At 48.2% G+C, this 24,012-nt stretch overlaps 1 protein-coding gene across 2 annotated transcripts; it reads left to right on the top strand.

Annotated features, from left to right (window-relative positions):
- The first annotated feature begins 5,215 nt into the window (after positions 1-5,215).
- On the top strand, positions 5,216-23,734 carry LOC311517048 (uncharacterized protein). Of its 2 annotated transcripts, XM_084621582.1 has the most exons (6): positions 5,216-5,317; positions 6,744-6,870; positions 7,674-7,781; positions 10,955-12,636; positions 17,991-18,185; positions 23,607-23,734. In XM_084621582.1, exons 1-4 carry the CDS (start codon positions 5,267-5,269, stop codon positions 12,184-12,186), a joined length of 1,518 nt encoding a protein of 505 aa, XP_084477708.1. In that variant the 5' UTR covers positions 5,216-5,266; the 3' UTR covers positions 12,187-12,636; positions 17,991-18,185; positions 23,607-23,734. The 2 variants fall into 2 exon arrangements, with proteins under 2 accessions (XP_084477708.1, XP_084477707.1); XM_084621581.1 differs by lacking the exon at positions 23,607-23,734 and having other exon boundaries at positions 17,991-20,778.
- Positions 23,735-24,012: the final 278 nt, after the last annotated feature.

The following is a 24,012-nucleotide window of genomic DNA, read 5'->3' as shown; positions in this document are numbered from 1 at the left end:
AGCCCAGTGCCAGGCAGTACAAAGGGGACTTTGTATAACGCAGAAGATATAGGGACAATTCCTTGGACAGCTCACACCTAGAGCCCATCGTCCTTTCTGAAATGACAGAGGTGGCTGCTCAACATGGAATGTTCCTTATTTTCAAAACATAATGAAACTTTCAATAGAGGTTCAGCAAGCATGTGTATAGAACCTCATGGGAACATCAGACCTAGGTTATATTTATAGTAACAGCAGATAAAATAAATCCTTGGTATAACGCAGTGTCAGATGCCTCGTGACTCTTTGTGTTTTCAGTCTATCATTAAAGCAGGCTGAATTGCATGTTAACTGACCAACATCTTATTCGCCACACTCTTTAAAGAGATGCCAAGCCGGAACACCTCCATAAAGGTCAATGGAGTTACACCACTCTTAAAATCTTGAAAAGATCCACCCATCACTCACCTGTATTCCTGGCTGACCAGCTACCTAATAGCATATTACCATGGTGGTATCTAAACACCTCTGTTAGAAGGAGCTATCAACATGTCTATGTAACATACTAGCCTGTGGTCTGTGAATTCTTGTCTCTCTCTCTAGCTTCTGGTCAGGGCCGGCTCCAGGCACCAGTGTTTCCAAGTTTTTTTCACTGTTTGGGGCAGCAAAAACTGGAGAGCCAGCCCTGCTTCTGGTCCCAGTAGTTGCACAACCCCCATGAGCTAAAAACACCCTGCAGTAGCTGTCAAGTGGGAGATGCCTGAGTTTTTGGTGCTGGAAGCTCTGAGTTCAATCACTGCTGATGTTATTACTATTTAGATTAGAGCAGGGGTGGCCAAACTTACTGACCCTCTGAGCTGCAGACTATAATCTTCAAATGTTTGAGAGCTGGGCACACCTGCCAGGGATTGGAGCATCTGCCCTGTGGCAGGGTGGTGGGGCTAGGGGCTGAAGCCCCTAGCTCCACCACCATGCCGCAGGGCAGAACCCATGAGCTGTCTGGTAGGTGGAAAATGGTGTGTGTGGGGGGGCATGGGATGCTCCATGAGCCACACTTTAACAGTAAAAGAGCCGCATGTGGTTTGGCCACCCCTGGATTAGAGTATTGCCTAGAGGCCCCTGCTGAGATCGGAGCCCCACCATGCTAAATGCTGCACGCACAGAATGAGAGACAGTCCTTGCTCCAATTACTCACAATGTAAACAGACAAGGTAGACAAAGGAAGGATTCTTATTTTACAGATGGATACCTGAGACACAGAGACCAAGTGACTTGCCCAAGGTCCCTGGGAGTCGGTGGCAGAACTGGGAACTGAACCCAGCTCTCACAAGTACCAGTCCTGCGCCTCAACCCTTCCTGTGGTATCAGCGTGCAGAGGGGACTGCAACTGGTTACATCTGCAGCTTCTCCCAGCACGTGGCCTGCTCCCCCTCACTTGCCTCTTGAGCGACAGGGGCCTGCATTCCCCCAGCGGCCCCCTTCCCACCACATCCTGCCCTCTCCTTTGCTGTTACAGCCTGGCTTTCCCCTGTTCCCATCCCATAATCCAGGCTGGAGCTCAGTGTCCCTCCCTTGCTCCGTGTCCAGTGACAGGAAGATTTTGGGGCTGAATTTGCCAGTTTGTGAGACCTGAATGTTTTGGGGTTTGACGGTTTTGACCGACTGGAAGTTTTTGGCGGGGTTCCGCTAGCCAGCCCAGCGGACGCTGAGCACCCAGCAGGGTGAGCGACCCATATAGGCAGCTCTGCGGTGAGGCTACAGTGCTGGGAGGCCCTTCACACAGTCAGCCTGGTCCTGCTGCTCCTGCCACCGCAAGGGCGTGATTCCAGTTCAGCTCCTGCAAAGAACCCTGAACATGGAGCTTCCAGCGCCCGCCCAGAACTCATTGCGGGTGAAAGTCTGTTAGGTGTGTCATGCAGCAGGTTCAGCCTAGACGAGCTTAATGGGCCCTTCTAGCTGTAAACTCCGTGGATCTATTACTGTGCAAGTTAAGCCACCCACCTACCCGGCGCACGGGGCTGGATGCAGGTGGAGAACCCATTGCACAGGCAATGGGAACCCACCAGCTGCACGGGGGGTAATGCAGGGCCGGACTGGCAGACGTGCAGAGCAGCCCCAGCTCCAGCTGGTTTAAGTGGGAGTCGTGAGTGTGCAGCGCCTCCGACTCTCAGGTTTGCATGTCCCAGGCTAGGCACCCAAAACCTGAGCGCCCCAAAACTGACGGGCACTTGTGGAAGTTGAAGCCAAAATGTGTTTCTGCATCAGGGATTTCCATTCATGTCTCCCGTGAATACACTTCTTACAGTGGGTCGCACAGGGTTTGTTGCTGCAGTAGGGTGAGCTCATTGCAGGCTCCCTGCATCCCTCCATTTGCCCCACAAGCTTCCTGCCTGCCCCATATCCCCCAGTTTCAGGAACTCCCTGCACTTTCCTCCAATCTCCCCTCTGCCTGGAGTTCTGTGGGCCCCCTCGCTGCTTCTTCTAGGGTCCCCCTTTCTCTCCCCCGCCAGGGGCTCTGTCCCCCTTTCCCTGTACCAGGTCCCCCCAGTGTCCCCTACTGTACTAATTTCAGTGGAAGAGATTAATATAACCCTGTCACTCACTGCCCAACATGACACACTTTGTTCAGCAAGGTTCGGGGTTTGGTACACAGAGACCTCCACCTGCTTAGCACCAGGGCAAACACCCCATTGAAAAGCCTTTTCACCAGCCAACAAGATAATGCAGGGCCTTTGCATGAATGAAACTCATACCAGCATCAGGCTTTTTAGGTTTAGGGCACTATTTTTATCCGTCTCTCTGGTCACAGACTCACCTCAGTGTTTCAAAATATACTGCTGGTGTCATCTGGGTCCCCCTCTCTGCCCGGTCTGGTCAGGACATCTCTCAGCAGCAGGATGACAAAGGCCCAACGATGATACAGTAAATCCCGGAGCGCTAGAGGACAGCAGGGATGGCAGCCATGACGGTGACGCTCACTCCTTCTTTCAGCCAGTCGTTGTCCCCTCACTTTGCCTCCATTAATGTTCCCCACAGAGTCTTTTCTTGTGAAGACCCTCACAGGGCAGTGATGGGTGGAATAGCCCATCTCCTCATTAGTTTGTCCACCAATCAGACCTACTTTCCGACACACCAATTTTGGTTCCCTGATTTCCAGTCTCTTGTTTACCAGGCATGATCTTAACACAGCCTTTGAGTTACGGCAGGAGGCCTTTTCGTTTGGGCTAATTCAGCCCTGTCCTTTCTGCACCTTTTCCCGTCAACATTTTTTGTTCTAGGGGATTGAAACATTCCATAAAATGTTCTCCACTTTCCCACGATTGAACTCACAATTAGGGGAAATTTGCAGGCCCAATAATTACAGCCTCCCTCTTTCCAGGGGCTCAGTGTGTGCCAGGAGCTCTGTCTCCCTTTGTGCCCCCTTCCCCACTGCCTCAGAACCATGGTCCTTCAACCTCCTCTGCCACCAGGGCATCTGGGTGCCCCTTTCCCACCTCCCCCACCTCCATGCCAGGGGCCATCTGCATTTTCCCCTTCCCCTATGCCCTGCTACTCCTCTTCCACACACTATTCTTCTTTCTATCCTTGAGTTAAGTCTGTCAAGGTACCAACCTGTTAAACTCTATTAGGGGGTTCCAGAGTAGCAGCCGTGTTAGTCTGTATTCACAAAAAGAAAAGGACGACTTGTGGCACCTTAGAGACTAACACATTTATTTGAGCATAAGCTTTCGTGAGATACAGCCCACTTCACCAGATGAGCAGAGATAAGCAGGTTTTGTTATGCTGACAGGTGTTAATGGGGCCATCAACCAGTTTGAGCTCTAGGTGCTGTGGCCCTGCTAAAGAGCTGGCAGGGGCTTCATGTGTTCCTCACTTTCCCCTTTTTGGTTTTCTGATTTCTTCCCAAAATCAATAGGGTCCTGGCTTCTGATGCCTAGAACAGTGCCTGCGATTTTGGAAATGACAGGATGCAGTGTTCCAAAGTTATCGTGTCGTGTGCCTTACAGACAGACAGATGGAGAAATGGTGTTGAGATGAGCCTTCACAAGCTCAGCCAACAAGATAATGCAGGGCCTTTGCATTACTGAAGCAGGTAGGATAGTTCATAATTCAATGCAACATTAAGGGCCCGGCTGTGCCCCGGGCTCCAGGCTGGCCTTGGGGCAGGAGGAGCAGGAGGGGGATGGGGGAGAGGTTGGGGCACAGTCTCTCCCAAAGCTCCAGGGACCATGCCCATTGCTCCATGCAGCAGTGGTATGCCACAGGGCCCTGTCCAAGGCTATGTTGCAGGGACGAATGCAGAGACGGTTTATGATTGCCACCTACGCGCCCTCTCCTCCCTCTCCTTCTGCAAGCCTCTGCATGAGGGGCTTACACACACGTGTGAATAGCTCTGTGTGGCCAGAGCTCAGTCTCTCTCCCCAACAGAAGTTGGCCCAGTAAAGATATTGCCTCCCCCACCTTATCTCTCTAATGCAATAAGCCAGTAATTCCCAGCTCGCCCCTCCCTCTGAGTTCTCCGTAACCTGGGCCCCCCCTGCATGCGCGGCCAGGTGTGACTCTCTGACCCTGCTCCCCTCCACAGCTCTCAGACTCCTCGCCCCCATCGCTCTGCAGCCGGCAAGACCCGTTTCCTAGACCAGTGGCTCCCAACCTTTCCAGACGACTGACCCCCTTTCGGAGTCTCATTTGTCTTGTGTACCCCCAAGTTCCACCTCACTTAAAAACCACTTGCTTACAAAATCAGACCTAAAAATACGAGTGTCACAGCCCCACTCTTACTGAAACATTGCTGGCTTTCTCATCCTTACCATATAATTACAAAATAAATCCCTTGCAGTATAAATACTGTACTTACATGTCAGTGTCTAGCACACAGAGCAGTATAAACAAGCCACTGTCTGTATGAAATTTTAGTTTGGACTGACTTCGCTGGCGCTTTTCATGTAACCTGCTGTAAAACTAGGCAAATCTCTAGAGGAGCTGATGTCCCCCCGGTCGACCTCTGCGTCCCCCTGGCTGAGAACCACTGTCCTGTGGGCCAAGCCCTCTGCCCTGGCTGCAGGCACGGTTCTATAAAGGGCCTTTTCCGGTCCCTGAAACAGCCCAGCTCTGGCCCGGGGACTTCTGGGTGTGAGCTCCCTCTCGGGCTCGCTCGACTTCCCGTCTCTGGTTACGGTGGCGAGGCTGGGGCAGGGGCAGGGGCAGGGCTTGGCTCTGCCGGAGACAGGGCCCCAGGCTGCAGGGGGAGTTTTCCGGCTCTTGCAGCGGCGAGGAGCGGCTCGGCATGCAGGGAGGAGACGCCGAAGAGGCGACGCCAGCCGGGGCCGCTCTGCAGGTAGGAGCCAGGCAGTCAAATGCGCGGCAGCGGGGAGGCACCAGGCCGGATTCCGGGCCGGTGGGAACGGCTGCTCCTTCGGCTGTCGGTGGCCCTGCAGCGAGCAGGTCTGGCTGTGGCCCATCGAGCCCTGCCCCCGCTTATCAAGGGGCAGATCCCGTTTTCCCCAGCGCAGCCGCCTGGCTGATCTCCTGGCAAGGCGCTGTCTGTGGCGGAGCATCCAGCTGGAAAGTGGCAGTGGACCGCTCTGGGAGGGGCAGCCGGGACCTGACAGCCCCCCACCAGCCGCTTTCCACGGGGCTAGCGTGCTAAGGAGAAGGACTGGAGTGCTGGATGCTCACCCCGCAAAGCGCCTGGCTCTGATGGTGTTGGTGGAGGCGTGGGGGGTGGGGTGGGGTTAAATAAATGTTGCTTTGTTTGTTTCATCCAAATCTGGGCTCCTGCTGAACAGCAAAACTCTCCATTGACAACAGTGGGAGTAAAACGGGGCCTTTCGCTTGCACATAACAAGTTACCTTCCAACTTTTTGTTTGTTTGGGTGTCAGGACCCGAGGCTGCTCCCCACTCGGACATCAGGAGAGGGGGAGACTGTCACCAGAATGGTCCCACACCACTAGGGTGACCAGATGTCCCGTTTTTATAGGGATAGTCCCATTTTTGGGGACTTTTTCTTATATAGGCGCCTATTACCCCTGCCCCGTTTTTTCACAGTTGCCAGCCGGTCACCCTACACACCACCCTCTAGCGGGCGTTTGAGCTCGTCCGTTTCATGGGGCGGTTCTCAGGCTGCATCACACTGTCGCAAAGGTTAGGTATCAATTCTAACCAACTAATGTCATGAAACCATTTCAGTTAACACCAGCTTGTGCAGCCCCTTTTCCTTCGAGAAATCTCAACACTGGCCTTAATCTACCCAGTGCTCTCCCTTCTACCCTGCTCTCTGTTACAAATACTGGAACATTGCCCTTTACCTGTCTTGGTGCAGGGACTGTCTCTGGGTCTGGATAGTGCCTTGCGTAACAGGGCTCCTGTCCCACTTGGAAGAAGCGGAGCAGTGAGCATATTGTAAAATCAGTATAGTTCAAAGCCCACACCTAATAAAGAAATGTGACAAGCCTGCCACAATGCAAAACATCATAGTGGTTATTTATTACATCTAGCAGAGTAACCTGCATTACACAATGCAAAACAAATTCAAGATTGCTCTGAAGGAAGCTCTCAAAATAACAACCTACTGTAGTGTAGTGGTTAGAGCAGTGGACTGGGAGCCAGGACACCTACCTGCTGTTTCCGCTCTGGTACTGACTTAATGTATTACTTTGATCAAATAATTTAGTCAAAAATGATATAAAGTGGCCACTGATTGTGGGTGCAGGTGTCAGGAGGTAGCTGCAGAGAAGGTGCTGAATAACTCTTGCAATTCCAGGTCCTGGTGACATTTGAGGACATTGCCATCTATTTCACCCGGGAGGAGTGGGAGATGCTGGCAGAGTGGCAGAAGGAGCTGTATCGGGACGTGATGAAGGAACATTATGACAATCTGATTTCCCTGGGTAAAAGTCCATTTTCTTCTTATACTCTCTGAGCTTTGCAAAATTCATCCATGTGTTTTAAGGGTGGAGCTCACCTCCAGTCATGCATTTCCTAAATTGCTGGGCCTGTTAGAGTAAACCCCTAAGGAGGGTTTAAAAAAAACTGAACAGCTTTGTTCCTGTTTTCTATTTCCAGCTGTCATGTGTCCACACAAAAAGCAACCGTATTGTTTTAATCCAAAATGATGTGTATTTTAGATTAAAGGAAAATAGCAACAAGAAAGAACAAAAGGAAAGTCTCCATGAAAGAGCAAAGTGTGTGCATATAGTCTCTTCTATAAACAGCTGCAGCAACTCTGATAGCAAAATGGCTGCCTCCCCTGCAGAGAGGCAGAAGTCTTAGAAACTGAAAGGTGCCATACAAAGGAAAACAAAGCTGTAATGGTTTCAAGCTACATACACCAAGCCAGTTGCAGCCACAGCTTCTTGCAAGCCTGTCATTCAGAGGACTGGCCTCAAACGTGCAATGGGGGCCTGGACTGTAAACAGAAAGTTTTTGATTTTTTTTTTTTTTAAAAGTGATTTAAGGGCAGGGGAGGGACGTAACTGGGATCTTACTGTAAAGGGTGCATCCATTTCTAAGGAGCAGCTGGATGGTGGAAGGGGGAATACCTTGATATCTGTGCTTTAAATCCATTCATAATAAATGGCGCCTGTAGCAAAGGGAGGGAACTGGTGTCAAACCATTCACACGGCTTTGTAACCAGCATTCCATGGTGGCAATCCAAACCATAACATCCTCTGATCTACGTCCCCACAAACAGGCCATGCAGGCACCACGCCTGATGTGTTATCGCGGATCGAACGAGGGGAAGAGCCGTGGGTCATGGATCAGCAGGAGGAAAGAGAGAGGCTGGAATGCACCTTGCATGGTGAGAAGTTATAACCTAAACTGTGTCAGACCTGCTCTGACGATAGACCCCAGAGCTGGGGACAAGTGCCCCTGTCACAGGCTGCTGCCCCAGTCTCTCTCCCGCAGTGTTTTTATAAGCAGGGCTGTTCTGGCAAGTGTCAAACCCACAAACATGCATGCCCAGCTCACCCCCTCCACCAGCTGGCTCTTGGGCCCAGGATCAAGCTGGGGAGCTGGCAGCAGGCAGTACACTCCCAGGATTAATAGGGGGTTTTGGCAGAAATCTTGCTCCGGGTCAGAATCCCAACCAATCCTACTTCCCAGTGCAGTGTCGGACCTTCCCCCCACCCCCCCCCCCGACTCCACACACAGGCCTCCCTGATCACTGGCATTATCACCTGCATGCCTTTCAGAGGCCCTAAAATGGCAGCCTTTTATGTTCTGTCCCAAGGATTAAACTAAGTCACTGCTGGTGCAACTCCACTGAATTTCACCGATTGTCTTGACTCCCAGGCTCTCCAGAACCCTCCAGCCTTTCCCATACCTCTCTCAAAGCATTACCCTGGGGCCAGGCTCCAGCCAAAGCAGTAAGTGCCTGAGGATCATAGCAATGTAGGGCTGGAAGGGACCTTGGGGGGTTATCTAGTCCATACCCCTGTGCTAAGGCGGGACCAAGTAAACCTAGACCATCCCTGATAGGTGTTTGTCCAACCTGTTTTTAAAACCTCCAGTGAGAGCGATTCCACAGCCTCCCTGAGTAAGGTGTTCTCGTGCTTAACTGTCCTAAGAATTAGAAACATTTCCCTCACAGTCAACCTAAATCTCCCTTGCTGCAAACTAAGCTAATAATTTCTTGTCCTACCCTCTGGGTATATGAAGAACAATTGGTCCCCATCCTCCTTCTGACAACTCTTAACATATTTGAAGACTGTTATTAGTTTCCCTCACCTCCCTGCCTCCCAGACTTCTCTTCTCTAGATTAAACATATCCAGTTCTTTCAACCTTTCCTCAGAGGGCAGGTTTTCTAAATCTTTGATCATTTTTGTTGCTCTGCTCTGGACTCTCTGCAATTTGTCCTTAAGTGTGGCACCCAGAACTGGACACAGTGCTCCAGCTGAGACCTCAAGCGTCCTGAGTAGAGTGGAACAATGACCTCCCATGTCTTACATACGACACTCTTGTTAATACGCCCCATAATGATATTAGCTTTTTTTTGCAACTGTGTCATATTGTTGAATCCTATTCAATTTGTGATCCACTATAACTGCAAGACCCTGTTCTGCAGTAGAGCTACTTAGCCAATTATTTGCCATTTTGAATTTGTGAATTTGATTTTTCCTTCCTCAGTGTAGTCCTTTGCACTTTTCTTTACTGAATGCCATCTCACTGCTTTCAGACCAGTTCTTCAATTTATCAAGATCATTTTGAATTCTAATCCTGTCCCCCAAAGTGCTTACAACCCCTCCCAGCTGGATTTCATCTCTAAATTTTAGAAGCATATTCACTACTCCATTATCCAAGTCATTTAATACAATTATTGAATAGTACAGACCCAGAACAGCCCCTTTTGGATCCTCCCACTTATGATAGAGGTCTATACAATCATGAGTGGTGTGGAGAAAAGGAATAAGGAAAAGTTATTTATTTGTTCCCATAATATAAGAACTGGGGGCCAGCAAATGAAATTAATGGGCAGCAGGTTTAAAACAAATAAAAGGAAGTTCTTCTTCAGTCAACGCACAGTCAACCTGTGGAACTCCTTGCCTGAGGAGGTTGTGTAGGCTAGGACTATAACATGGTTTAAAAGAGAACTGGATAAATTCATGGAGGTTAAGTCCATTAATGGCTATTAGCCAGGATGGGTAAGGAACGGTGTCCCTAGCCTCTGATTGTCAGAGGGTGGAGATGGATGGCAGGAGACAGATCACTAGATCATTACCTGTTAGGTTCGATCCCTCTGGGGCACCTGGCATTGGCCACTGTCGGTAGACAGGATACTGGGCTGGATGGACTTTGGTCTGACCCAGTGTGGCCATTCTTACATTCTTATGACAGCGAATCATTGATAACTACTCTTTGAGTTCAGTTTAGCAACCAGTTGTGCACCCATCTTATGGTAATTTCATCTGTACAACGTTTCCCTAGTTTGCGTATGAGAGTGTCATGTGGGACTGTGTCAGAAGCCTCACTAATGTCAAGGCATATCACATCTACCGCTTCCCCCCTATCCACTAGCCCAACTACCCTGCCAAAGAAGGAAATTAGATTGGTTTGACATGATTTGTTCTTGACAAATCCATATTGGCTGTTACTTACATTATTATCCTCTAGGTTTGAACAAATTGATTGTTTAATAATTTGTTCTGCTACCTTTCTGGATATCGAAGTTAGGCTGACTGATCCATAGTTCCCCAGGCCTCCTTTGCCCACTTTTTAAAAATAGGTACTGTGTTCACCTTTCTCCAGTCCTCTGCGTCCTCACCCATCCTCCATGAGTTCTCAAAGATAATCCCTAATGTTTCAGAGAGTGCTTCAACTGGTTCCTTAAGTACCATAGTGCAGTGGTCCCCAAACTTTTCAGGGTCGCAGCCCCCTTTGCCCCTGTCCACCCCCCTGGAGCCAGGGCCGGGAGCGGGGCCGTGGCTCCTAGGATAGGGTATGTGGACAGGGTAAGGGGGCTGAGATTGGGGCCACAGCTGAGCGTGGTTCCGGGACCAGGAACAGGGCCTGGGCCGGGCGCAGAGCCACGGCCAGGCGCGGGGCTGCGGCTGGAGGCGGGGCTCAAGCAGAGCTGGAAGCAGCGCGGGGCTGGGTGGTGCTCCCTCCCTGCCCGCCCTGGGAGTTGGCCTGGGCCCCGCCGCTCCCCTGAATTTTCCTTCATGTCACAGTTTGGGCACCTCTGCCCAAGGGTGAACTTCATCAGGCCCTGCTGACTTAAATGCATCTAACATCCAAATATTCTTTAACCTCTTCTCTCCCTATTTTAGCCCAAGATCTTTCCCCTTTATCATAAACATTAATTGTGTTAAGCACCTGCTCACAATTGACCCTTGTAGGAATGTCCCATTTTTAGGGGTGTCCCCTGTCATTGAGGATGAGATGATTCTGCCATAGAAACCCCTCCCCGACTGCCTAGGAGCAGTGGTGTTTGTCAGCAAAACATGAAGTAATGTCTGGATTCTCCTCTCCAGAGGGTGCAGGCCTGAGCAGAACTGAGCAGCAGCAGCAGCAGGAGGAAGGTCCTGAGAACTTGGAGCCACACGGGACTTTACCGAGTAGGTCGGAAGAGAGAGTTTTCCAGAGCCCCGACCGGGAAGAAACTTGCCAGAGGCAGCGCAGGTCGCTGAGGCTGCAGCTGATCTTGGCGGGGAATGAGCCAGCTACCCCAAGGGACTGCGAAAGGGGTGGCCAGGAACCTCCGAGGCTCCCTGCGCAGGGAAGACCAAAGACGAGTCAGAGCCCAGCTACGTGTCACATGTGTGGACTTGGCTTCAAGGGAGAGAGAGCCCTTAGCAGACACAAACGCAGCGTCCACAAGATAAAGGATCCACACCAGTGCCAAGTGTGTGGGAAGTGCTTCCGGCTACGGCAGGACCTCAGGAGGCACCAGAGGACCCACACAGGGGAGAAGCCCTACCTTTGCACTCACTGTGGGAAGAGGTTCAGCCAGACCGCCAATCTCTGCACCCACAAGAAGATGCACAGGGGGGAGCGGCCATACCCCTGCGCCATCTGTGGCAAGAGCTTCCGGCAGAAGCAGCAGCTGGTGTCACACAGCCGGATCCACACGGGGGAGCGGCCCTACCCCTGCACACAGTGTGCCAAGAGCTTCCGCTGGAAGCAGGCGCTCAGGGTCCACCAGAAAACCCACGTGGGAGAAGGTGGCTCTGAGGGGAGCCAGGCCAAAGGGCGGGCCTTCACCTGCCCCAAGTGCAAGGCCGTCTTCACTCACAGGCACGACTTCCTAACGCACCGGCGAGCGCACGCCAGCGAGCGGACCTACCAGTGTGCCGACTGTGGGAGGTGCTTCAGACAGCGGCAGCAGCTGATTCCGCACCGCCGGATCCACACCGGGGAGCGGCCCTACAACTGCCCGCTCTGCGGGAAGAGCTTCCGGCGCAGGCAGGAACTGACCACGCACCAGAGAATCCACACGGATGAGAGGCCCTTCCGCTGCCCCGAGTGCCCGCTCAGCTTCAGGGAGAAGCAGAAGCTGAGGAGACACCAGAGAATCCACACGGGCGAGAGGCCCTATGCCTGCTCGGAGTGCGAGAAACGCTTCCGGCAGAAGCAGCAGATGGTGTCCCACCTCCGGATCCACACGGACGAGCGGCCCTATGCCTGCTCGGAGTGCGGGAAACACTTCCGGCGGAAAGACTCCCTCGCCAAACACCAGAGAACCCACCAAAGGGCGCAGACATAGGGCTTGTCTACACTACCACTTAAGTCAATGTAACTGAGTTGCTCGGGGATGTGAAAAAGCCCCCCCCCCCCCACACACACACACACAAGCGACGCAAGTTACATGGACTTAGCACGGTGTGGACAGCGCTTTATGTCGGCGGGAGACACTCTCCCACCGACATAGTTTCCTCCTCTCGTTGAGGTGGAGTAATTACACCGACGGGCGAGCGCTCTCCTATGGCACAGTGCATCTTCGCCGTACGCACTACAGCGGCGCATGGTAGTGTAGACTAGACCATAGTCAATGCAGTCGTCCTGCCCCAAACTCCCTCCTCACTTCCCCCGTTGAGGGGAAACTGCTTCCACAGGGACTCGGAGAAACCACCCCCGGAGCCATCACCCCTTCATAGCTCCTGGCAGAGAATGGAGGGGAAGAAACACGACAGACACACACTCCACCCCGGAGAAGGTGAAGGAGCTTCACCTCCATTCCCTCAAAGCAGCCACAGTCTCACGGCACTTATTGTTTCTTTGATGTATTTGAATCATTATAGGGGGCCTTGTCCTTCCTGTGAACCCCCATAAAGCCCTTCTGTTCTCTCCTCTGTGTAGTTATCCTAGGACAGGCAGGATTTCCGACCTCTCTATATTTCACCGGCCCCGTAAAGGGCAGGACGGTTGGGTGTCTGTGAGGTGCCCTGTGTGGTGGGAGAGGCATATGCAGGTGAAAACCATGACATGGTACAGTAGTTTAATGGATTCATGGTGCTGAAGGCCAGAAGGGACCATTGGATCATCTAGTCTCTCCATCTGTCTAGCACAGGCTGTTCAGTTTCACCCTGTTACCCCTGTATTGAACCCAGTCTCTTGTGTTTGACTAAAGCATCTTCCAGAAAGGCAACTGTGATGCCAACAGACCCTGGTCATCGGCGGGCGGGACTGAACCAGGGACCTCTGGAGCTTAGTGCATGAGCCTCTACCACATGAGCTAAAAGCCAGCTGGCTGCTAGCTAAAGCTGTAGAGCAGACTCATTAATTTCTCTCTTTCTAAGTGGTCTAGGTGCCACTAGATGGGACACAACACCACACCCAGGAGGTGTGTGGGTTACACAACCAGTCTTGATCAAGAGATGGAGAATCCGCTCTTTTTGCTGGTAGTTTGTTCTGATGGTTATTCACCCTCACTGTTAGAAACATGTGCCTTATTTCTAACTTGCCTTTGCCTGACTTCAGCTTCCAGGTCTTGGTTCTTGTTGTGCCTTTCTCCGCAAGATGAAAGTGCTCTGTAGTGCCTGGCATTTTCTCCCAGTGAAGGTACTTCTATATTGTGATCATAGAATATCAGGGTTGGAAGGGACCTCAGGAGGTCATCTAGTCCAACGCCCTGCTCAAAGCAGGACCAATCCCCAACTAAATCATCCCAGACAGAGCTTTGTCAAGCCTGACCTTAAAAACCTCTAAGGAAGGAGATTCCACCACCTCCCTAGGTAACGCATTCCAGTGTTTCACCACCCTCCTAGTGAAAAACTTTTTCCTAATATCCAACCTAAATCTCCCCACCATTACTCCTTGTTCTGTCATCTGCTACCACTGAGAACAGTCTAGAGCCATCCTCTTTGGAACCCCCTTTCAGGTAGTTGAAAGCAGCTATCAAATCCCCCCTCATTCTTCTCTTCCGCAGAATAAACAATCCCAGTTCCCTCAGCCTCTCCTCATAACTCATGTGTTCCAGTCCCCTAATCATTTTTGTTCTCCTCTGCTGGACGTTTTCCAATTTTTCCACATCCTTCTTGTAGTGTGGGGCCCAAAACTGGACACAGTACTCCAGGTGAGGCCTCACCAATGTCGACTAGAGGGGAACGATCACGTCCCTCGATCTGCTGGCAATGCCCCTACTTATACATCCCAAAATGCCATTGGCCTTCTTGGCAACAAGGGCACACTGTTGACTCATATCCAGCTTCTCCTCCACTGTAACCCCCAGGTTCTTTTCTGCAGAGCTGCTGCCTAGCCATTCGGTCCCTAGTCTGTAGCGGTGCATGGGATTCGTCCGTCCTAAGTGCAGGACTCTGCACTTGTCCTTGTTGAACCTAATCAGATTTTTTCTGGCCCAATCCTCTAATTTGTCTAGGTCCCTCTGTATCCTATCCCTACCCTCCAGTGTATCTACCTCTCCTCCCAGTTTAGTGTCATCTGCAAACTTGCTGAGGGTGCAATCCACACCATCCTCCAGATCATTTATGAAGATATTGAACAAAACCGGCCCCAGGACCAACTCTTGGGGCACTCCACTTGATACCGGCTGCCAACTAGACATGGAGCCATATCACTACCCGTTGAGCCCGACAATCTAGCCCACTTTCTATCCACCTTGTAGTCCATTCATCCAGCCCATACTTCTTTAATTTGCAGGCGAGAATACTGTGGGAGACTGTGTCAAAAGCTTTGCTAAAGTCAAGAAACAACACATCCACAGAACCAGTTATCTCGTCATAGAAGGCAATTAGATTAGTCAGGCATGACTTGCCCTTGGTGAATCCATGCTGACTGTTCCTGATCACTTTCCTCTCCTCTAAGTGCTTCAGGATTGATTCCTTGAGGACCTGCTCCATGATTTTTCCTGGGACTGAGATGAGGTTGACTGGCCTGTTGTTCCCAGGATCCTCCTCCTTCCCTTTTTTAAAGATGGGCACTACATTAGCCTTTTTCCAGTCATCCGGGACTTCCCCCGATCGCCATGAGTTTTCAAAGATAATGGCCAATAGCTCTGCAATCACATCCGCCAACTTCTTAACACTCTCGGATGCAGTGCGTCCGGCCCCATGGACTTGTGCTCGTCCAGCTTTTCTAAATAGTCCCGAACCACTTCTTTCTCCACAGCGGGCTGGTCACCTCCTCCTCATGCTGTGCTGCCCAGTGCAGTAGTCTGGGAGCTGACCTTGTTCGTGAAGACAGGCCAAAAAAAGCATTGAGTACATTGGCTTTTTCCACATCCTCTGTCACTAGGTTGCCTCCCTCATTCACTAAAAGAAAAGGAGTACTTGTGGCACCTTAGAGACTAACCAATTTATTTGAGCATGAGCTTTTGTGAGCTACAGCTCACTTCATCGGATGCATACCGTGGAAACTGCAGAAGACATTATATACATAGAGACCATGAAACAATACCTCCTCCCACCCCACTGTCCTGCTGGTAATAGCTTATCTTATTTATTACTTACTCTATTACTTTAGATAAGCTATTACCAGCAGGACAGTGGGGTGGGAGGAGGTATTGTTTCATGGTCTCTGTATGTATATAATGTCTTCTGCAGTTTCCACAGTATGCATCCGACGAAGTGAGCTGTAGCTCACGAAAGCTCATGCTCAAATAAATTGGTTAGTCTCTAAGGTGCCACAAGTACTCCCTCATTCAGTAAGGGGCCCACCCTTTCCTTGACTTTCTTCTTGTTGCTAACATACCTGAAGATTGTTACTCTTACTACTTGTTACTCTTAACATCTCTTGCTAGCAGCACCTCCAGGTGTGATTTGGCCTTCCTGATTTCACTCCTGCATGCCTGAGCAATATTTTTATACTCTTCCCTGGTCATTTGTCCAATCTTCCACTTCTTGTAAGCTTCTTTTTTGTGTTTAAGATCAGCAAGGATTTCACTGTTAAGCCAAGCTGGTCGCCTGCCATATTTACTATTCTTTCGACACATCGGGATGGTTTGTCCCTGTAACCTCAATAAGGATTCTTTAAAATACAGCCAGCTCTCCTAGACTCCTTTTCCCCCTCATGTTATTCTCCCAGGGGATCTCCTGCCCATCAGTTCCCCGAGGGAGTCAAAGTCATGTCACTTCTCAATCTTCTTTTTGATAAGCTAAACAGATTGAGCTCAAAGTCTCCCATTGTAAGGCATTTTCCCCAGCCCTTGAATCCTTTCTGTCTGTTTTCTGCACCCTCTCTAATTTTTCAACATCCTTTTTAAAATGTGGACACCAGAACCGGATGCAGTATCCCAGTACTAGCAGTCTCCTCAGTGCTGAATACAGAGGTAAAATCACTTCCCTACTTCCCTGTTTGCACACCCAGGATCACGTCAGCCCTTTTTTGCCACAGCATTGGACTGGGAGCTCGCATTGAGTTATTTGTCCACTAGGACTCTAAAACTTTCCAGATTCATTGCTTTCTGGGACAAGTCTCCTATTCTGTAGGGGTGGTCTGCATTCCTTGTTTCTAGATGTATAACTTTGGATACTTGTGGCACCTTAAAGACTAACCAATTTATTTGAGCATAAACTTTCATGAGCTACAGCTCACTCACGAAAGCTTATGCTCAAATAAATTGGTTAGTCTCTAAGGTGCCACAAGTACTCCTTTTCTTTTTGCGAATACAGACTAATATGGCTGTTACTCTGAAACCTGTCATAACTTTGGGTGTGGCTGTATTAAAATGCATTGTGTTGAATGGACCCATTTTACCAAGCAATCCAGATTGCTCTGTATGACTGCCCTATCCTAATCATTATTCCACACTCTGCTAATTATTGTGTCACCCTGTCCAGATCCCTGAGGAACATGTTAAATAGCACTGGGCCTAGCGCCAATCCCTACAGAACCCCACTAGAAACACTCCCCTTCAGTGAGGATGATTCACCATTGATAACTACTTTTTGAGCTCTGTGAGCTTGTCAGTTCTTAATCCTTTTAATTGGTGTTTTATGGCTATCGTACAGTGCTAATTTTGTAATCAGAATGTCATGTGGTACTAAGTCAACCCCCTTACAAGTCTATTATATGTAGAATTAACTTTGTCAACCAAACATGTAATCTCATCTGAAAATGACATGGTTTTTTAACAAGACCTATTTTCCATAAAACCATCTTGACTGGAATTAATTATATTCCTACTATTTAATTCTTTATCAACTGACTCCTGTATCAGCTTTCCCAGTATTTTGTCCAGGATTCACATTAGACCACCTGGCCTGTAGTGCCCCAGGTCATCCTACTTGCCTCTTTTGAATATTAGCACAACGTTACCACTCCTCCAGTCTTCTGGAATTTTCCTGGTATTTCAAGATTTATTAAAAATTAACATCAGCGGACCAGACTTAGGTCTCTTGGGTGCAAGTTATTTTAAAATAAGCAGGCCTAAATGTTTATCCCTAGGAGATATTGTTTAACATCCTCTTTTGGTTACTAATGGATTGCAAAGTACTCCATCATCCTTTCCAAATACAGAACAGAAATATTTATTAACACTTCTGCCTTTTCTGCATCGTTATTAGCCATTTTACCATCTCCATCTAGTAATGAGCCTATACTATTGCTAGAATTTCTTTTGTTCTTAATACACTTAAACTCCTTATTGTCCTGATTCGTGCCAGCTATGGATGTTTCCCAAATGTTTCTAGCTTCCCTTATCAATTTTCTACACTTCATAACTTCTAATTTGCATTGATTGCTATCTAGTCCCCTTTTTTCCATTTGTTATACTGTATTATATTGGCTGCCTTCTATTCACCCCTGAACCAGGATGGCCTTTTAGCCAAAGTCGTCGTCTTTTTTGATTGTAGAATTGTGGCTTTTTGGCCAACTAATAAACTCTTCTTAAAGAACTCCCAATTTTCCTTCATGCTTTTCTATCTAAATTTTTCATCACAATCAATTTCCTTTAGTCTAGGGAAAATTAGCCCCTTTGAAGCACCAAGCATATATATATTACTAGTTGGGACTGTAATGTGCATGACCAGGTGATCTTATTGTTCCCCTCATCCCCACATCTCCGTCTTCCCTCCTATTGTTTTTTATACTTTATGTTTTGTTTCCAATTAGATTGCAAGCTCTTTGGGGCATGGACTCTCTCTGTTTGCATAGCCCTATGCACAGCGTGGCCTTGATCCGGACTCCAGCCTCTGGGTGCTACCACCTTACAAATAATAATAATGAAAAGATGATTTCTCCAATGTAATCTGGAGGTCAACACTCATTTGACAGAAAGCGTCAGTCTGGCAGAGCTGTGCAAAACTGGTGAGAAATGTCTCTGTGAAATCTTGCAGAAACATTTTTGTGTGATCTTGGGCCTCTTATATTTCACTTTTCCACTCATCCAGATCATGTCTAAATATTGCTTTTTCTTTCATAAAATTTAAAAAATGTTTTAAAACCTTTCTGTTCTATCCCACCATCTGAAACTCTCATCTGTGCTCCAATATTCTCCAATCCTGATTAGTACAGTCGTCGTTTCCACAACGCCTTATTGGCCCTTTCCAATTCATCCAAAATGCAGCTGCTCTGGGCCGGGAAGCCATGGAGGAAAGCACTGTCTTCGCTTCTGGAAATGATCACGAAATTGCCAGAGTACTCCTCAAATATTAAAATACAGGCCTTGCAAGGAGCTTTTCATAGTGGACAGGCTTTTGGGAGTGCCTATAAATTGTGAAATCCTGGAGCTGCAGGAGTATGAAGTAAATATGCCTCAGCTACTTCTGGAGAATAAGACAAGTGATGACAGCAGCTTGAGAGAGTGATTCTAGATGGGTGGCCAGCTAGTGAAAGGTCAGGAAGTTCCAAGCATTTAATGTAGTTGGAATCAAAGAGATGAAGTTGTTGCATGTGACTGGATTCTGTACAGAGGACACCATGCTAAGCAGATGGATGGTGTCCTCTGGGCAGTGAGTAGTGGGCAGTGAGTAGAGCCTGATGTAGCTTGTCTGGTCTGACCTCCATCTAGATCATAAATTTACGAGCTGGCTGTATTCGTGGGCAGTGGGGGTTTTGGGGTGATCTGTTTTATTTGTGTTTGATCTTCAAAAGGAAAAAATAGGAAGATTAACAGTGCCCCTGAAATCAGCAGATCCTGATGCTTGTCATGTGTCATGCCATGTATTCTCTTTTGTACTCGATTGGGGCTAGGAAATAAAAATCGGGCTCTTAGCGCAGTCCTGTGTGTCTCGTTTATAACAGGAACAGCGCCCTCCCGGACTGCAGCCTTGAGACATACATTTTAGCTGCACAGCCTATAATAAAGAATAGTTCATGAATGGCCCTTCAGTTGGGCCTATCACAAGTGAGAATATTTGTATCTATGTTTGCAGTGGGATTTTAGCCATGTCGGTCCCAAGATAGGAGAGGGATAAGGTGCTCACGAAAGCTCATGCTCAAATAAATTGGTTAGCCTCTAAGGTGCCACAAGTCCTCCTTTTCTTTTTGCGAATACAGACTAACACGGCTGTTACTCTGAAAGGTGGGTGAGGTGAGATTTCTCCCAGCAGTAGAAGTTAGTCCAATAGAAGGTACTACCTCACCCACCTTTATATCTCTCCAATATTTGCAGCTCTCTTTTATCCGTGTCTCTGTGTAACACAAGTTGATCATCAGCTGGGTGTTTATCAAGTTCAGTTAATTCCACCTTTGGTTAGTTCCCTTCATTACTGCAGAAGACAATCGACTCTGTGTATTTGTTTAACTTGATTTTATAATTATTTATATACAAATGATATGATTCAGGCTGCCTGGGAGAAATTTATGGTCTGAACTATTCCTGGTACTTCAGGAGACAAGGAAATTGTAGGCATAGACGAATAGGTGTTTCGTATATACATAGGTTATATGTACACTGCAGCTTAGCGTAGACAGACCCACACTACCTCGGTTCGAGCTCGTGGGCTAACAATAGTCAGGGGAGCACAGGATAAATCCATGCAGACCCCCTGGGTATGTACTCAAGTGGTTAGTCCAAGCTGCCACCTGAGCTATCCCTGGCTGCGAAAGCTTCCCCCTGCTGGGAAGTGTGTCCCAGCTGCAGTATACACGCACCCATAGATTTTAACATCAGAAAAACTCATTATGAGCATTAAGCCCGATCTCCTGCATAGTACAGACCATGGAATTTCAATAATTTAGTTCATTTTTCCATGTTGTCTCAAGTGTTCTGCATCAAAATAAGAAACAAAGAAATTAAAATACAAAGCAACACGTGAAGGGGGGCTCAGTAGATCCAGAATGAGCTAAAGCGTTTCTCACCCCTTGGTCAGCAGTTCAGATCCAGCTTAGGCCAGTATGGAAGGGCATTATTACTATGTGACAGTTGCCACAGGTGCTGGAACTAGGGGCAGGTGTTGCAGCACCCCCTGGTTTGAAGGGGTTCACAGTTTGATTCAATGGCTCTCCGCACCCCCACTATAAAAATTGTTCCCGTGCCCCGATAGTTGCTGTGTGAATCAGTGTTGCTAACTTGTGTGATTCTGCTATAAATCTTTCAATATTTGGTGGTTTTTCTAGAGCTCCAGCTGCTGGAATCAAGAGAATAGGTGCAAATTGCAGTGTTCATTTAAAAAAAAAAAAGAAGTTTCTCACCCTCATGGTTGCAGGGAAAAGCTTGAAAACATGAAGTAGGTGTAACTTAAAGGCTCACAAAACAGAAGACAAATAAAAAGGACTTAATTTTTAGACTCTGCCACAGACTTCCTGTGTGACCTTAGGAAAGTTACTTAGCCTCTCTGTGCCTCAGTTTCCCATCTGTAAAATGCGGATAATAGCACTGCCCTACCTCACCGATGTGTCACGAAGATAAATACATAAAAGATTGTGAAGCGCTTTGAGCTCTCCTGATGAAAAGTGCCATAGAAGAGACTGATTTAAAATATAATAATATAATAACTATCATGATTTTTTGGCACCTGACTCATGATTTCTGAATGCTTGGGATTGCCCACACTGTTAGATGGTCCCAGCCTAGATCCATTAGGTATATAGCCACACTGACTAAGTAGATTAAACTAGGAGTGTGATCACCTCTTTCAGGACCTGCCATGGTGGGTCTCAGTGTTATCCGTCATTGTGGCATCTTGTGGTGATCATAGAATCTCAGGGTTGGAAGGGCCCTCAGGAGGTCATCTAGTGATAGGACACAGCAAGAAAAAGAGAACGGGGACAAGAGGCAACATGCTTGAGGAAGGAGTTCCTGTCCAAAGGAGGCCTGAGCTGAAGGTGGGCCATGTGGGGGTCCCCGGGCACATCTGCAGTGCTCCGTGCCCCCACTCCTAGAAAGGCTGTCACTCAGACAGGGCCCCAGCGAGTATTTCGCACTGATGCACAAACCCAATTGAAGTGGAGGGAATAAAGGGACTTTTTCCACCCAGAAATGTTTCCTGCCTTTTATGCAAGCTTCTGAATGTGGCTGTCCTTCCTTGGGGGCCTGGAGGATGGATGGAGGCGGTAGGAGGAGTGGCTCCTTTTCCCCTCTTCTCCAGAGAAGTGGGAGCTGGCAGGTTGGCTTGGGTGGCAGGGGACAGATCTTCTGCTGGAGGAGTCAGACACAGGTGGACTCTTTTTCCCTCTGACAGGTGCTGCTGCTGTTGGCGGGAAGGCCGAGTGCCCCAGAAACACTCCAGCTCCTCCTGCTGCAGGTTCCCAGTGATGGGAAGAGCTGAGTTCCCCTAACCCAGCTCCAAGGAGATTTCCTTCCACGCTTAGCGGGGGAGCTGCTGTCCCCCTGTTTGTTTATCCACTGGGCTGAGCTGGGAGCTGGGCCTAGACCTGTCATCAAAACCAGCACAAGCAGCCGGAGTGGCCACCGTGACAGGGTCTGCAAGCTGGCAAGGCCCTCCCACTGCGGAGGAGTTCCTCCAGCCAGGGCCAAGGCCGGGGAGACTTGTGCCACCACTGCCCGTGCCAGGGCTCAACAGGACGTGCTAATCTCAGAGATCTCCTCCACCAGCTCTTTCAGGGTTCTTGGGTCCAGGCCTGCTGATTTAAAAATGCTTATCCCTAGGAGATGTTCTTTAACATCCTCTTTGGTTACTAACAGACTGGAAGGTACTTCATCATCTTCATGTGATCGAGTACATCACCCTGCTCCTTTCCAAATATGGAACACAAATATTGATCCTTTTCTGTATCACTATTAACAGTGTTATCATCTCCATCACGACAGGTTTCAGAGTAGCAGCCGTGTTAGTCTGTATTCACAAAAAGAAAAGGAGGCCTAGTGGCACCTTAGAGACTAACCAATTTATTTGAGCATAAGCTTTCGTGAGCTACAGCTCACTTCATCGGATGCATGCAGTGGAAAATACAGTGGGGAGATTTATATACACAGAGAACATGAAACAATGGGTGTTACCATACACACTGTAACGAGAGTGATCAGGTAAGGTGAGCCATTACCAGCAGGAGAGGAAAAAAACCTTTTGTGGTGATAATCAAGGTGGGCCATTTCCAGCAGTTGACAAGAACGTCTGAGGAACGCTCAGGGTGGGGAATAAACATGGGAAAATAGTTTTACTTTGTGAAATGACCCATCCACTCCCAGTCTTTATTCAAGCCTAAGTTAATTGTATCTAGTTTGCAAATTAATTCCAATTCAGCAGTCTCTCGTTGGAGTCTGTTTTTGAAGTTTTTTTGTTGAAGAATTGCAACTTTTAGGTCTGTAATCGAGTGACCAAAGAGATGGTCATGTACGTTGGTCAAACTGGACAGTCTCTACGTAAAAGAATAAATGGACACAAATCAGATGTCAAGAATTATAACATTCAAAAACCAGTCAGAGAACACTTCAATCTCTTTGCAAAAAGAAAAGGAGGACTTGTGGCACCTTAGAGACTAACCAATTTATTTGAGCATAAGCTTTCATTGGTTAGTGCTCTAAGGTGCCAAGTACTCCTTTTCTTTTTGCGAATACAGACTAACACGGCTGCTACTCTGAAATCAGTCTCTTTGGTCACTCGATTACAGACCTAAAAGTTGCAGTTCTTCAACAAAAAAACTTCAAAAACAGACCCAACGAGAGACTGCTGAATTGGAATTAATTTGCAAACTGGATACAATTAGCTTAGGCTTGAATAAAGACTGGGAGTGGATGGGTCATTACACAAAGTAAAAGTATTTCCCCATGTTTATTCCCCCACCCCCACTGTTTCTCAGATGTTCTTGTCAACTGCTGGAAATGGCCCACCTTGATTATCACGACAGAAGGTTCTTTTCGCCCCCCGCTCCCCCCCCCCCGCTGGTAATAGCTCACCTGAAGTGATCACTCTGGTTACAGTGTGTATGGTAACACTCATTGTTTCATGTTCTCTATGTATATAAATCTCCCCACTGTATTTTCCACTTTATGCATCTGATGAAGTGAGCTGTAGCTCATGAAAGCTTATGCTCAAATAAATTGGTTAGTCTCTAAGTTGCCACAAGTCCTCCATCTCCATCATTTAATGTGCCTATACCAGTTCTAGGATTTCTTTCATTCCTAACACATTTAGAAAACCTCCCGCTTATTACCCTTAGCTCTGCCAGCCGTGGATTTTTCCCTGATGTCTTCAGCTTCCTTTATCAATTTTCTACACATCCTGAATTCTAATGTATATTGATTGCTATCTATTTCCCCTTTTCCCATTTTTCATATATTGTTTTTTATTTCTAATTGCTGCCTTCACTTCATCACTGAACCAGATGCAGTTCGCTACCTCAGCACCGAGAAGAGATCTTGTTTAAGACTGCTTTGCTCTTATACAGCACCTGATTTCTCAGGATCTCAAGCTGCTTTGCCAACACTGACATGCTACACCCCTCAAACCTCTGTGAGGTTAGTCAGTATTTCCCTGTTGTTTTTTTACAAAAAGGGGAAACTGAGGCAAAAAGCAGTGAGGTGACTTTCCCAAGACATAGAGTGAGGTCCAAGGCTAGTGTAAAGCATAGGAGAAACATTTTCAAAAACTCCTAAGTGGTTTAAGTGAATAAATCCCATTATATTTCTGAAAATGGTACCTTGGGTACATCTAAAAGAACCCATGGGAGCAAATCTTAGAGCCCATGTCAACTGGCTCAGGCTCATGGGGCTTACGTCATGGGGCCCAAA

The sequence above is a fragment of the Lepidochelys olivacea genome (genome assembly GCF_965140295.1).
Source record: "Lepidochelys olivacea isolate rLepOli2 genome assembly, chromosome: 2".
Taxonomy (NCBI): Eukaryota; Metazoa; Chordata; order Testudines; family Cheloniidae; genus Lepidochelys; species Lepidochelys olivacea.
This window is presented reverse-complemented; position numbering and strand designations above follow the sequence as displayed.